Source organism: Zingiber officinale, chromosome 4A (assembly GCF_018446385.1).
Source record: "Zingiber officinale cultivar Zhangliang chromosome 4A, Zo_v1.1, whole genome shotgun sequence".
Lineage (NCBI taxonomy): Eukaryota > Viridiplantae > Streptophyta > Magnoliopsida > Zingiberales > Zingiberaceae > Zingiber > Zingiber officinale.
In genome coordinates this window covers 38,382,976-38,399,160 of record NC_055992.1, presented here as the reverse complement: position 1 = coordinate 38,399,160, position 16,185 = coordinate 38,382,976, and the positions used below count along the sequence as shown (strand labels likewise).

The 16,185-nt window shown below is 38.2% G+C and overlaps 1 protein-coding gene across 1 annotated transcript; it reads left to right on the top strand.

Annotated features, from left to right (window-relative positions):
• Positions 1 to 785: 785 nt before the first annotated feature.
• LOC121972358 (WAT1-related protein At5g07050-like) lies at positions 786 to 1,480 on the top strand. The gene is made up of 3 exons (XM_042524039.1): positions 786 to 967; positions 1,055 to 1,234; positions 1,321 to 1,480. Exons 1-3 carry the CDS (start codon positions 786 to 788, stop codon positions 1,478 to 1,480), a joined length of 522 nt encoding a protein of 173 aa, XP_042379973.1.
• Positions 1,481 to 16,185: the final 14,705 nt, after the last annotated feature.

Below are 16,185 nucleotides of genomic sequence, written 5' to 3'. Positions count from 1 at the left end.
TATTGCACAAGGTATACATTCTTAAACTGGCTCTGCAGACATATCTTGATATTGTTTTTCATAACTTCCTTTTAAATTTTTGCATATTGTTGTCCAAGTTCCCTCTGGTTTCACGAAGTGGAAAAATCTGGAAAATGGTAGTTGAATCCAGGGAGCCAGACCTTTCCAGATTAGAGCTTCATGAGGAGATATGACTTGCGTGTGTGAACAATTTTTATCTTCTTTGAATTTTTATATATGACTTGCGTGTCTAGCAGGGCTGGATAGAAGATATTATGTGTGAACAATTTGAATACCATTGCTTTATATGTTAATAAATTTGAAGAAATATAACCACGGCTGGCTATACATAGTATAATCTCATCATGGTCTAAGGCCTTCATCAAAAAATGGTTCAGCATCAAAATCAAAGGTCAGGAGAGCCATGTCGACGAGATTGATAGCAAAGGTATGCCTGGTTTCTTCTTCTTGTTCAATTCCAGACACCCTAGTCGACGAGAATAAAGTGCACTTGTTTGCCTGCTTTTCTCCCTAGTCGTCTTCATCTTGTCGACAAGATGATTTATTTGTCTGTTTGCTGGAGAAAATGATACAACAGTTAGAGGAGTCTGATGTAGCTTATTAGCACTTGTTTGCATGCTTTTCTCTCATCTTTTTTCTATTCCTAGCTTTCAAAGCATTTGTCTATCTTAGACTTGTTTGTTTGACAGAATCAATATGATTTTCTTCCTTTATAAAGAACCAAGGACAATAAAAATTGTCACAAACAATTTGGTGAGGAGATCATGGCCTCTGTGAAAGCATGTGCTCCATACTTCTATATGATTGTGTCCCAGTTCGCGTATGCTGGATCCAGCATCCTCGGAAAGCTTGCATTAGGACAAGGACTAAGTGCACTTGTCTTCGTAGTGTACAGGCACCTTATTGCCATGCTCATCTTGGCTCCTCTTGCTTATGTGCTCGAAAGGTTCAAGGAGCATGTCTCATTAGAATTGTTGAGAATAAGATATATGACTACAAATTGAATGTTTTTAAACTCATCTCATGGTTGTAGGAATCGAAGACCCAGCTTCTCATTTGGTGTCATGCTAAAAATATTCATTCTTGCTATGTTCGGTATAACAATTCAGCAAAATGTATACTACGTTGGACTCCATCTCATTTCTCCAACTGTTGCCAGTGCCTTGGGAAATGTCATTCCTGCTTTTACTTTCTTATTGGCAATTGTACTGAGGTTGATTCAGATATTAATTCCAAGTAATTTTACAATGAATTTAGTTCATTCAAATATCATTCTATATTTGGTCTTTTTTTGCTCAGGATGGAAATGCTCAACTTGAAGACTGTAAGAGGGAGGGCCAAGCTTGCAGGGGCCATCTTCTGCATCACTGGTTCCCTAATCTTCACATTTTGGAAAGGTCATTTTGTTGGGGGCCTTTGTTACTTCACCTATGATCCAACTTCATTTCGAAAGTCCTGAGAAAGGCGATGCCTGGCTTAAAGGCTCTGCTCTTATGCTATTCGGCTATTTTGCATGCAGTGTATCACTTGTTCTTCAGGTATTGTGTCAATGGTGTCCCTTGTGTTGTCACATGTATCGCTTTTGATGTAAAAAGAATGTTTGGGTATTTTATGGATATTGTTGTAAGAAGATTATTTATATAATTTGTGAATATTTGTGTATTTTATGGATATTATTGAATGAAGAATATTTGTACAATTTGTGAATATTTGTGTATTTTTTTTTTGTTATTGTCGGTTTTAAAATCAAATCTGTGCTGTTAAAATATATACATATTACATCGGTTTTCCACCGATGTAAATCCGGTGTTATAAAGTAATATTACATCAGTTTTACACCGTTGATGAAATGGTGTCGTTAAGTGATACTACACCGGTTAATAACCGATTCGAAGACCGGTGTCGTTAAGTGATACTACACCGGTTTTAACCCGATGTCTAAAATGTCAGACTTTTAACATCGGCTTCATAGACATCGGTCGAAAATCAAATAGACACCAGTGGAAAACCGATGTCTATGAGCGATTTTGTTGTAGTGCTAGTGTCTAATCAACAGTCCTTGTGGTTCGACAATCTTATATATTACTGATGACGAATCCGTGAACTTGTGGAATTGTAACACTTTGCTAGTGGCAAAAAAGGAAAGTTTTAATAAAATTTTCCTTTTATTTCTGTTGTGGATGATTTACAAAAAAGGAAAGATTTTAACAAAATTAAAATATCTCTTTTAAACCATTGTAAATAGTTATAAAAGGAAAAATAACAAAATTTTATTTTAAACAAAATCTCCCTTTTATTCCTATAATGGTTGTTTACAAAAAAGGAAAGATTTTAACAAAATTAAAATATCTCTTTTAAACCATTGTAGATAACCATAAAATGAAAGCTTTTAACAAAATTTCATTTTTAAATAAAAACTTCCTTTTCTCTTCTTTTATGGCATGGCCGACCCCTTGCTTGGACACCAAGCAAGGCTTGGTCGACCCATATCTTGGGTACCAAGCAAAGCTTGGCCGACCCCTTTCTTGGGAACCAAGCAAGAATGTGGTCGACCCCTGTCATGGGTAGGAAGGCTAATCAAAATGGGTGAATGTGAGGCTTTATAGAGGCTACAACAGGGACCTAGAGGATGAATTGGTTTTGGCCTCCTGATGAGTAGTACTACTCAACTTTATTGTCATGTCGGAACAAAGTCCACCTACAGGGTTTACATGACAAACCTTATGAGCTCCTCAAGAGGACATTATCATCCTAATAAATAGGACACAGTTTCCTTCTATAATTAACAACACACCATATAAATAATATTATTTCCCAACTTATCGGGCCTATTTATTTAATGAATAAATCTCACCCTTTGATAAATTAAAGAAATAAATACTAAGTGCATGTGCTTGTTATTATATCGGGATTAAGAGCATGCACATCCATAATAACAGAGGTTCTATTCTTTTATGCAGTCAGTATAAAAGAAACAACCTCAAATGGTCCTGCTCAATACACACATAGTGTACTAGTGTAATTTTATAGTCAAGATAAACTAATACCAAATTACACTATAATCATTCCAATGGTTTGTCCCAATCCGTCTTGGTTGTGAGCTACTATTTATAATTTATAAGAAACTGATAACATGATCTTCTGTGTGACACCACACACCATGTTATCTACAATATAAATTAAATGAACAACTACATTTAACTAAATGCAAACATTTGACTATTGTGATTCTCATTTCAAAATAAATGTTTATACAAAAGTTAGACTTTTAGTATATATTCTAACAATCTTCCACTTATACTAAAAGACTATGTTGCCATATATGTTGTCATACATTTGATCACCATCCCCTCAACATGCCCATCAAAAGCTTTCGCCAGAAGAGCCTTAGTGAAAGGATCTGCCAGGTTATCTTCTGATGCAATCTTGGCGACAACAACTTCTCCTCGCTTTACGATGTCTCGTATCAAGTGGTACTTGCGCTCAATGTGTTTATTTGCCATATAGGCTCATGGTTCCTTCGAGTTTGCTATTGTATCACTATTATCACAATAAATTGTGATAATTTTGGGCAAACCAGCAATTACATCTAAGTCCATCAAGAAGTTTCTGAGCTATACAACTTCTTTGGCTGCCTCAGAGGCTACCACATACTCAGCTTCCATGATGGAGTCCGAAACGTATTTCTGCTTAACACTCCTCCATGCTATGACTCCACCTCCCAAAGTAAACACATACCCTGAGGTCGACTTACTATTATCCCTATCTGATTGAAAGTTCGAATCCATGTAATCCACAGGGAGTAAATCATTTACCTGGTAAACTAGCATATAATTGTAGGACCGTTGGGCCGGCTAGAAGGGGGTTGTTGGATGTCCTGCTAACACAAAAGGAAAACAAACCCTCCTCGAACTCTTTAGGCTAACACTTGCATAATTAAGTTAAGCAGATAAATTAAAAGCATAAGAAAAAGCGAGGCACAAAAGATTTACTTGGTTACAACCGATGTGGTTGTTAATCCAAGGAAGATTAAGCTCAATAAAACTCCTTCTGGCGGAGAAGCCTCGTACAGCGTTGAAGTACAGAAAACAGAAGCTTAGACTAAAAGAGAGTGTGCAAGCACTGGATTTACAATCAGTGAGTTCTTTTTAAGCTTCTGGACCAAGGCTATATTTATAGTCTTGGTCCGGGCGCCTGGAAGGGTTCCGGGCGCCTTGGGGGGGATAAAAGTCCCTTCCGGGCGCCCCGGATGGTTCCGGGCGCCCCGGACAGCTCCGGGCACCCCGGATAGTTCCGGGCGCCCCCGAGCCAAAAGTCAACCCAGTTGACTTTTGGTCCATGCTCTCTTCTCTGGTTCAGCTCGCCTCTGGTCCGGGTCTTTCTGCTCCGGCTCCGCTTGCTTGGGTGATCTCTGACATCCGGAATAGGGCTCACCCGAACCCATCTTCCGGTCTTCTCGAGCGTGCTTCCCTCCGGCTTCTCGTCCCTCGGAATTACCGCGTGTCCCTTCTCGTCCATCCGCAGACTTCGTCCCTCGGTCGCACCCCGTGCCGACCTTCGCGCTAGCTGCGTCTCTTGCTTCCCGAGCAATCTTCCGCTCCGGCTTTCGTACCTCGGAACCATCGCGCGCACTTCCTTCTCGTCCGCCGGTGTACTCTTCCGCAGTACCTCGTCCCTCGGACACACAACGTGCCGTCCTTCTCGCTAGCTGCGTCTTCCGCTCGAGTACCTGTGCTCCTAAGCTCCTGCACACTTAGACACAAGGTTAGAAACAACGCAGGACCTAACTTAACTTGTTGATCACACCAAAACAACCTTGGGGTTCCAACAATCTCCCCCTTTTTGGTGTGATCAACCCAAGTTAAGCTAGGGTCAACAATAGATATGAAATTAAACAGTTTATTGCAATAACATGCAACATGATAGAAAAAATTAAATTTCAAACATTTTAATTTTCAATTTTTTCTACCTCCCCCTAGACTTATACTTTCCCTTCTCCCCCTTTGATCACAATAAAAATGGGGTACAAACAAAATCTAAGGGTTGACATTAAAAAAAAATTTTGAAACTATATTTCAATAATTTTCAGGGAAATATTTCTAAATCAAATCAAAAACATTTCTAAGTCATTAAGAGCAATTTCGAGAATCTTTGAAAATTTTGCAATAATTTTCACAAAAAAATCATTCTAAGCCCAAATATTTATGCAAGAAAATTTATCAGAATTGATAACGTAAAAAAAATTTTCTTTGCATTTATTTAATTGTTGTTCTAATGCTCTTTATCAACAGGATTTAAATTTCCATTTTAATTTATCAAAACTTCTTAAATCACACTGTTTCAAATTTAAAGCCACAAATATTAAACATGCAACAATTTGTATCATGTTAATTTCTATTATTTTTTGAATTTCAACTTCACAAAAATATTCAAATAGCATAAATTCTAACTTGATAAAATTCCTCAATAATATAAAAAAATCTTTCGGCAATGTGCAAAATTCGTTTGAAAGAATTTTTTCTAATTTGCCAGAATTTTTTAACAATAAGAATTTGCAGGAATCTTTTAATAATAGATTTCTTAATCCGAAAATATTTTTCGATGAATCAATTTCTAATTCATAAAACTTTTTCAATAAAGTAATTTGTAATTCCAAATTTTTAGGACCAGAAAAAGTTTTCGATAATATTTCTAAGTTGCATAATTCTTTCGAAAAACTTCTTTGTGATTCACAAAAGTTTTTTAGCAAAGTTTCCAACTTGCAAAAAAAATTTTTTGTTAAGATATTTTGAAATTCGAAGAACTCTTTCGATAATATTTCAAATTTGCAGGATAAGTTTGACAATTGATTTTCTAATATAAAAAACTCTTTCGATGATTCGCAAAAATTTTCAGGCAATTCTTCGATTGAATCATTCAATTGATCAGAGGTTCGAGTCCATACCTGACTTACCTTGTCAGTAATTGATTCTCCCCCTATCGAGTTGCTTTCTTCCGAAGATTCTCCCCCTTCATCGATCTCGGGATGTACTTCGGTTGTTGTAGTACTTACCTCGATTTCGGACTCTTCTGTCGGTGGTTCGGTGTCTATTGAGGTGTTAGCTTCTGAAGGTTCTTCGTAGAGCTGCAAGAACTTTTCCCAAAGTTCTTTTGCGTTTTCATAATCTGCGACTTTTTTGAAATCTTCCTTTGGAATTACATTCAGAAGATAATATTTTGCTCGCCCATTTGCCATAGACTCCTCACGTTGCTTTTCGTTCCAGAGGCGTAGATCGAGTCTTTCTCCGTTCGTGTTCTTTGGTTCTTCATAACCAAATTTCATTATTAAAGAAATACCAGAATCTGAGTTAAGGTATACCTCCATGTTTTGTTTCCAGATGGAAAACTCCCCCTCGAATGCAGGTGGGTAGTCGCTAGCTCCGGCCATCGTTTTTGTTGCGTCAGACGGCGGTTAGTCCTTCTGAGGCGTACTCGGCTCTGATACCACTTGTAGGACCGTTGGGCCGGCTAGAAGGGGGTTGTTGGATGTCCTGCTAACACAAAAGGAAAACAAACCCTCCTCGAACTCTTTAGGCTAACACTTGCATAATTAAGTTAAGCAGATAAATTAAAAGCATAAGAAAAAGCGAGGCACAAAAGATTTACTTGGTTACAACCGATGTGGTTGTTAATCCAAGAAAGATTAAGCTCAATAAAACTCCTTCTGGCGGAGAAGCCTGCAGAAAACAGAAGCTTAGACTAAAAGAGAGTGTGCAAGCACTGGATTTACAATCAGTGAATTCTATTTAAGCTTCCGGACCAAGGCTATATTTATAGTCTTGGTCCGGGCGCTGGAAGGGTTCCGGCGCCTTGGGGATAAATTTTATCCCCTAGCGGTCATCGATCGTAACAGAACGCACCTCGTCGCAACGAAACGTGTCATGTCGTGTTCCGGATAAAAACCTACTCCGGGCACCTAGACCAGAGTTAACTGCATGTTAACTTGTTTGGTTCGAGTTCTAGCTCCGGCTCCGCTCACTTGGGTCAAGGTCTTCCGCTCTGGCTCCGGCTCCGCTTGGGTGATCTCGACTATCCGAAATATGGCTCACCCAAACCTAACTTCCCACCTTCGAGTAAACTTCCGCTCTGATATCACGTCCCTCGGAAATACCACACGTCTTCTTCTTGTTCACCTACGTACTCATCCGCAGCACTTTGTCCCTCAGTCACACCGAGCCCATCGGCTCTTTCGTGTCGTCCTTCTCCCGAGCAATCTTCCGCTCCGGCTTCGTGCCTCGGAACCACCGCAGCTTCCTTCTCGTCCACGGTACTCTTCCGCAGCACCTCGTCCCTCGGACGCACAGCGTGCCGTCCTTCTCGCTAGCTGCGTCTTCCGCTCGAGTACCTGTGCTCCTAAGCTCCTGCACACTTAGACACAAGGTTAGAAACAACGCAGGACCTAACTTAACTTGTTGATCACACCAAAACAACCTTGGGGTTCCAACAATAATCTCTAGTCCTTTTCAGGTACTTTAATATATGTTTTACGGTAGTCCAATGTTCTTGTCCTGGGTTACTTTGATATCTGCTAACCATGCCCATGACAAAATAGATATCCGATCTCGTACATAGCATCGCATACATTAGGCTTCCTACAGCCGAAGCATAAGGAACTACCTTCATGTCTTCTATTTCCTTTGATGTTTTAGGAGACATCTCTTTAGATAAAGATACTCCATGCCGAAAAGGTAGAAAACCTTTCTTGGAGTTTTGCATGCTAAAACGAGCTAGAATAGTATTGATGTATGAAGTTTGGGATAAGCACAACATTATTTTCTTGCGATCCCTTATTACTTTGATCCCAAGAATATGCCCACATTCTCCCAAATCCTTTATATCAAACTGCTTGGACAACCATACCCTTACATCTGACAATACTTTGACATTGTTGACAATGAGTAAAATGTCATCTATGTATAGTACAAGAAATACCACCACATTTTTGTCACTCTTCTTGTATACACAAGACTCATCCGGACACTTAATAAATCCATAAGGTTGGATCACTTCATTAAACCGGATGTACCAAGATCTCGAAGCTTGCTTCAGTCCATAGATAGACCGATTGAGCTTACATACAAGATGTTATTTGCCCTTCGTAATGAATCCATCTGGTCTCTTCATATGGATATTTTCTTCAAGACTTCCATTAAGGAAAGATATCTTGACATCCATTTGCCAAATCTCATAATCCATATGAGTGACAATAGATAAAAGAATCCGAATAGACTTAAGCATGACTACCGTCGAAAAGGTTTCCTCATAATCGATTCCCTCTTTCTGAGTATACCCTTTTGCAACAAGCCTTGATTTGAAGGTTTCCACCTTCCCATCTTCCCCTCTTTTTCTTTTGTAGACCCATTTACATCCAATGGTTTTTACACCATTTGGTGGTTCTATAAGCTCCCAGACCTGATTAGAGTATATAGATTCTATTTCAGAGGTCATTACACTTTGCCAAGATGTTACATCTTTATCTTGGAGTGCTTCATCATATGTCCAGGGATCAAGTTCATGTTCACCAGGGATTAAGTCCGAAGATTCTCCTAAAAATATGAATCTATCAGGTTGCCTAACAACCCTCCCACTACGATGAGGCACTACTTGTAATTGTGCATCATTTATGACATGTGTTGCAATTTCTTGTGGTATCTCATCTTGTACTGTTAGTACTAAAGTAGACGTGCCTTCTCTTATTTCCTCAAGAACAATTTTACTCATGGGCTTATGGTTCATTACATAATCCTCTTCTAAAAATCAAGCATTGGTGCTAACAATGACCTTTTGATCTTTAGGACTATAAAATAAACCACCTTTCATTCCTTTAGGATAACCCACAAACAAGCGAACTTCTGTACGTGATTCCAACTTATCAGTGTCTCCCTTCAGCACATGTGCTGGACTACCCCAAATTCGAATATGTTTCAGACTAAGCTTACACTCATTCCACAATTCTGTGGGAGTAGAGGTTACTGACTTAGAAGGTACCAAGTTCAGAACGTACATTGTCGTTTCCAGAGCCTATCCCCAAAATGAATTTGGTAATTCTGAATAACTCATCATTGATCTAACCATTTCCATAAGAGTCATATTCCTTCGTTCTGCCACACCATTCTGTTGGGGTGTACCAGATGCAGACAGTTGGGATTGAATCCCGACCTCTAATAAGTAACTCCTAAACTCTCCTAAGAGGTACTCGCCACCATGATCAGGCCATAGTGTCTTGATACCTTTACCATGATGTTTCTCCACACCAGCCTTGTATTCTTTGAACTTATCAAAGCACTCAGACTTGTGGCGCATCAAGTAAATGTACCCGTATCTTGAATAGTCATTTATAAAAGAGACAAAATATTCGAAATCACCTCTTGTCTGGATAGTCATAGGTCCACACAAATCAGAATGAACTAATTCCAATACATCTTTGGCGTTATACCCCTTGGCCTTAAAAAGTCTCTTGGCCATTTTTTCTTCCAAGCAAGATTTGCAGGTTGGAAAATTTTTCACCACTAATGAACCCAAAGGTCGATCAGCTATTTGCCTTTGAAACTTACTCGAGTTAATATGACCAAGCCTTAGATGCCAAAGATATGTTTAGTTTATTTCCGAAAGTTGCTTTCTCTTATTAGAAGATGTGTTATTAATTTCCTTTTGCTGTATCATGGGAGTTATTGGATTTAGAGTATACAAATTGTCAACCAACGTACCAGAACAGATAACTACCCTATTTTTCTTGACAACTACTTTGTTATCAAAAGAAACAGAATATCCATCCATAAATAGTTTAGAAACTGAAATCAAGTTATTTCTAAAATATGGTACATAAAGACAATTTCTCAAAATCAATGTTTTATTTCTATCAAAAGATAAATAAACATCTCCCACTACAACAACCGCCACTTTCGTAGCATTGTCCATGTAGACGGTGATTTCCCCTTCATGTAGTCGTCGGATTTCCTAGAACCCCTGCAATGAATTGCAGACATGATCAGTGGCTCCCGTATCTACACACTAGGTACCGGTAGATAACACCGCTAAACATGTTTCGACGACTAATGAATAAGATACACCTTTATTGTTCTCGTTTCTGCGAGGACAGTTCGTCAAATGAGCCATCATTTTGAGGATATGATCCCTTACGGGTGTCCCCTCAGTCATGGTGGTCGTTATTAACTTTCTCATGGCCTCCTGTCTGGCAGCCCGATTCTGGTGTCCAAAGAGTTCCTTGAGATTGAGCATCATGTCATAGGCAGTGGGTATGGCCTGATGCTGATGTTGCAACACATTTGACATAGAAGTAAAAATGTAACACCGCGCCATCTCATCTACCTTGACCCATTTCCTATGTCTCTCTATCTCCTCTTCACTAGAATCCTTATCAGGCACGCTAGGATAGACCTCAAGAAGTATGAACTTGTATCCCTCAGCAGTTAAGACAAAGTCTAAGTTTCATTTCCAATCAATGTAGTTGGGACCAGTAAGTTTGTTTTCTTTCAATATAATAGCAAGATGATTGAAAGCCATTTGAAATCCTAAGAATCACAAAAATATTTGGTCAAAACTTTAGAATTTAAAATAATATTGATTCCTCAAACAATATCATTTAAATTCACCAACATCTCAAAACACCGTGAATTTTGTATGCCACGATAGTGTGGACATATACAAATTCAAACATTTGTAAGAGGGGGTTTTACCTATTAATTTTATTATCTTGTCAACCAAACTTTATGACAAATGAAATTAATAGTTGGTTTTTCTTCGGTCACACAAATAATAGCAGTAACTCTGATGGGGAGGATACTATTAAATGCGCCTAAGTGTATACCATTACTTGATACTTAGTCCATTAAATAGGATTGTGCCCTTTCAGATGGAGAACATCACACAAACCTAAATAATTTTGTATAATCATCCATAAAGGGAGTTTGATCTAGTGATCCACAAACAAACTCATCCGATGTGGAGGAAGGCACTCAAAGCCAACACGCAAGTTTGAATGCATCACTTACAAACTAGTAATGGAGACCATGGAATTTAAATAATTCCTCTCCCATTTAGTTATTTAAAATCAGGAATTTTAACATGCACACACACACAGCACATATAAACAGCATAAAAGGCAATAAATATGAAAAATAATTTTTCAACTATTATGACCTCATCCATAGCTGTCCTCTGTGTGCCACCAACCCTAGCTGTCGCCAATGGGTCATGTTATCGCATCTATCTTGCTTCCTTTTCCGCTGTGTCTCTGGTCCTCAAATAGCACCATGCCTCGCAAGGATATGATCCGCGACAAAAATAAAATTTTACATTTATCGATCCTATATTTCACAATGGAATGTACATGTAATCTAGATCGAACAGAATGTAAAATCCTAAAACTAATACAGCTCCTGCTGTATTTAATAATTACAATCATGCACACACATAAAATGCCCTCGACATGCCTGAGGGTCCAAATCACACAAACACAATAGGACCATAATAGTTGGAACTAGGATGCCTGCAACCACAGAGTTAATCTATTTGCACATCCTACTATTATCCTACCTAAATTTATGTATGAAAAGTGCATAATTTGACTAAAAACCAAACACACAAAGGCAGAAAACTTGCTCTGATACCAATTGTAGGCGCTACTCGGAATTCCGTTCTGTTTCCCCTGTACAAAAATTTGTACAAGCACAAAACTTTTCCTAGCAACCCATGTACTTTTCAAAAGTTAAACTTGGATTGCAAATGAAACTTAACATTATTAATGCAAGTTCAACCCATGTGTTCATCAGAAATTAAATCATATTACAGAAGTTGATTAAATATCTATTTCAAGGATTGACTTCTAGGTCGTTGGCGAGACACTCAGCCTTCTTGGGTATGAGATCATCCACCACTTCCTAGTCAAAGCCTTTCAAAGAAATTGAATATTTAAACTCCTTATAGTAAACCCTAGGTAAATTACAGAGACCTCAGTCAAAGCACAAGATCGCTAGCCTCTTGTGTTGGTATTTCAGGATCCATGCATAGAAAAACTAAACTAGTATGTAGCGGAAACAATTAACTAGTTATATCTTTTTTGTATCTTAAAGACCTCTTGATCTTCTACTGTATTCCTCTCCTCTTCTTGGACGTTGTGTGGGTGACGATCTACCAAGACAAAGACACCCAACCTTCTCCTTCCTTCCAAACTTTCGGCCACCAAAGAATATAAAGTGAAGAGGCACCTCCTCCTTCTTCTTCTTCTCCTCCAAGCAACCAGCCACCAAGTGCTTCTTCTCTTCTTCTTCTTCTCCTTCAAGCTGTGACCACCAAGGTGAGATGGGCACCGGCCCTAGAGGGAATAAAGGGAAGAAGTGGGGCGCCGGTTTAAAGAGAGATAGAGAGAAGAAGAGGCCGACCACCAAAGAGAATAAAAGAGAGAGAACTTAGGTTATCTTTGGGCACCACCCTCCTCCTCTTTTATATTCTTTGCTAGCACGAAAAAAGAAAAGTTTAAATAAAATTTTCCTTTTATTTCTTTTGTGGATAGTTTACAAAAAAAGGAAAGATTTTAACAAAATTAAAATCTCTCTTTTAAACCATTGTAAATAGTTATAAAAGGAAAAATAACAAAATTTTGTTTTAAACAAAATCTTCCTTTTATTCCTATAATAGTTGTTCACGAAAAAGGAAAGATTTTAACAAAATTAAAATCTCTCTTTTAAACCATTGTAGATAACCATAAAAGGAAAGATTTTAACAAAATTTTATTTTAAATAAAAACTTCCTTTTCTCTTCTTTTATGGCATGGCCGACCCCTTGCTTGGACACCAAGCAAGGCTTGGCCAGCCCACATCTTGGGCACCAAGCAAGACTTGGCCGGCCCCTTGCTTGGGCACCAAGCAAGGATGTTGCCGACCCCTTTCATGGGTAGGAAGGATAATCAAAATGAGTGAATGTGAGGCTTTATAGAGGCTAGAATAGGGACCTAGAGGATGAATTGGTTTTGGCCTCCTGATGAGCTTGAGCTTCCTGTGTTCTACCCGAACACCCAACTCAAGTTCATCAATAATAACTCATACCACTAAAGAGTTATTATTGAACTACCGCACCAATCCCATATTACATTATGAGCTCCTTCTTATCATGAGTGCATTAATCTCCCTATGTTTAAGATATCGTATGTCCATTAATTAAATGAGTTACTGACAACTCACTTAATTAACATCTAGCTCCAAGAGTAGTACCACTCAACTTCATTGTCATGTCGGAACTAAGTCCACCTGCAGGGTTTACATGACAATCTTTTTGAGCTCCTCAAGGGGACATCATCATCCTAATAAATAAGACACAATTTTTTTCTATAATCAACAACACACCATATAAATAATATTATTTCCCAACTTATCGAGCCTATTGATTGAATGAAAAAAATATCACCCTTTGATACATTAAAGAAATAAATACTAAGTACATGTGCTTGTTATTATATCGGGATTAAGAGCACACACATCCATAATAACAGAGGTTTTATTCTTTTATGCAGTTAGTATAAAAGAAACAACCTCAAATGGTCCTGCTTAATACACACATAGTGTACTAGTGTAATTTTATAGTCAAGATAAACTAATATCAAATTACACTACAACCATTCCAATAGTTTGTCCCAATCCATCTTGGTTGTGAGCTACTATTTATAATTTATAAGGAACTGATAACATGATCTTCTGTGTGACACCATACACCATGTTATCTACAATATAAATTAAATGGAGAACTACCCAATCAAATTAAATGCAGATATTTGACCAATGTGATTCTCATTTCAAAATAAATATTTATACAAAAAGCTAGGCTTTTAGTATACATTCTAACAATATCCTGCACACTCACAATGCATATCAAATACAACAATAAACCTAACTTAAACCTTTACCCAAACATCAAAACCTAGGGTACCCAGATTGCTCCAACACATAATGCCTTCATAATCAGGGTGTTTTAGATTTTCAAAACCAAGTGGTTGACATATAATTCTTCTTTTATTAGTGCATTTAAGAAGGTTTATTTAACATCCATTTAGTAGAGCTTAAACCCTTTATAAGTTGCATAACTTAATAGCATTCTAATGGACTTAAATCTGGCTACTGGGCATAAGTTTCATTATAATCAATTTCTTCTACTTAACTAAATGCTTTAGCTACTAGTCTAGCTTTATTGCTAACAATTTCTCCCTTTTTATTTAACTTATTCCTAAATACCCACTTAGTCTCAATGAATTTCACCTTTGGGTTGTTGGATACCGACTTGGACATCTTCTTCATGTCGTGTTTAGTAAAACTTTTCTTGCATCTAGTGAACATCTTCCTTACCATATTCACCAGTTTCTCTTCTTCGTTTGATTTTGATTCGAGTTCAGTTTCTATTTCGAGTTTAGCTCCCTTCGAAGTGCTAGCAAGAAATACAATTCCTTTCTCAACCTTTGGGGTGTTAGTTTGTTCGTGTAATTCAAGTTCACAAAATAGTTCATCTAATTTTAACTTGGAGAGGTTCCTCGAAACCTTGTAGGCATCTATGATTGATGGCCACAGTGCATTTCGAGGGAACGAGTTAAGAGCGTACCTTATTATGTCCTAGTTTTTGAGCTTGTGTCCAATTAGGTGAAAGCTGTTGAGGATGTCCTTGATTCGAGCTTGGAGCTGATTCACGATCTCACCATCCTGCATTTTAATGTTGAATAATGAATTAAGAAGTAGGCCACATTTTGTTACCTTCGAATCGGGAGTTCCTTCATGTAGCTCGATGAGCTTGTCCCATATCTCCTTTGTGTTCTCGTGTGGTCTGACTTGGTTGAGTTCTTCTTTTGTGAGTCTGCACTAGATCATGTTCAACACTTTGGAGTCGATCTGGGCTTTCTTTTTTTCTTCTGGACTCCATCTTTCTAGATCAAGTGGTATTTTCGTTGCTTCGTCTACAAGTGCCCAGTACCCTCGTCGGATGGTGAACCATTGCTCAATATCCATCTTCAAGTAAACTTCCATCCTCTTCTTCCAGTATGGAAATTCATTTTTGTTGAAGAGAGGAGAATGAGCGGTGTTGAATCTCTCAAGTTGGGCCATTTGATTGATGAAAAGGAAAACTAGAAGGAGGTACCAAGACTTAGTCTTGGATTAGTAGTGTTGAGAAAAAAATACATCGACGACTCTAGTAGTGTTGCACTAATTTCGAGTAACAATTTAACAAGAACTAATTATTTGAACAGGTAAATTTTACCAATTCAAATCAGCTACGAAAAACTAAAATATGAAAAATAACGGTTATCCTCGACTTGATTGGTGGTTGCATCAATTCAAAGTATAACCTTCTCTGATATCACTTGTTGGATCGAGACACACATAAGAAGGGGGGGGGGGGTGAATCACGTGGTTTTAAAAAAAAATTATTTTTCTAAGTTGAAAGCAAAGTGTGTGCAATGGAAATAAGAACAGAAAAGAAAAATAGAGTAAAAGTAAGAAACATGAACGCAAGCGATCTTACTTGGTTTGGAGCCTTCGACAACTGCTACTCCAAGATCCAGGTCCCACGGATCTATAGATGGATAATCCACTAAAAGCCTCTTATGAAACTACTGGAAGAGGGGATTAAGTACACAAGAATCAAAAGAGTGTAACAGACTACACTTTCTGTTTGCAGAAATTACTTATAGTAATTAAGTTTTGTTACCAAACATTTTTGTAGATAGTCAGCTCGAACTCAGTGTTTGGATGACTTCTCGGTGCCAGTCGGGCATAATAGATTCATAGTAGAGTAGCAGTAGGAAGCTGGAGCAGTCAGAAGGCCAATCCAACGTGTAGTAGCTCGTACAAAAGCTAATGTTGAATGCTTGGTTGAGACAGTCTTTTATAGGGTGTGGAAGGTGCCTTTCATAGCCTCGAAGGCACTTCTAGAGTATAAAATCTGATCCCAAACTTGTTACTCCTTATTTATGACGAAGTCTAAATTTTATCCCTTGGAAGGCGCCTTCCATAGCACTAAAGGCGCCTTCCATAAGCAGTGTGAAAGCACCTTCCAATGCTTGAAGGCACCTCGGGTATTGTTCACCCGAAGTCTTTTTGCTCCTTTTACCCTACAAGTTAGGTTAGT

Excerpts from the sequence above, each read along its gene's own strand:
- LOC121972358 (XM_042524039.1), top strand. The coding sequence starts at position 786 with ATGGCCTCTGTGAAAGCATGTGCTCCATACTTCTATATGATTGTGTCC. Across the intron at positions 968-1,054 it reads CTTGCTTATGTGCTCGAAAG|GAATCGAAGACCCAGCTTCT; the intron begins GTTCAAGGAGCA and ends TCATGGTTGTAG. Across the intron at positions 1,235-1,320 it reads TTATTGGCAATTGTACTGAG|GATGGAAATGCTCAACTTGA; the intron begins GTTGATTCAGAT and ends TTTTTTGCTCAG.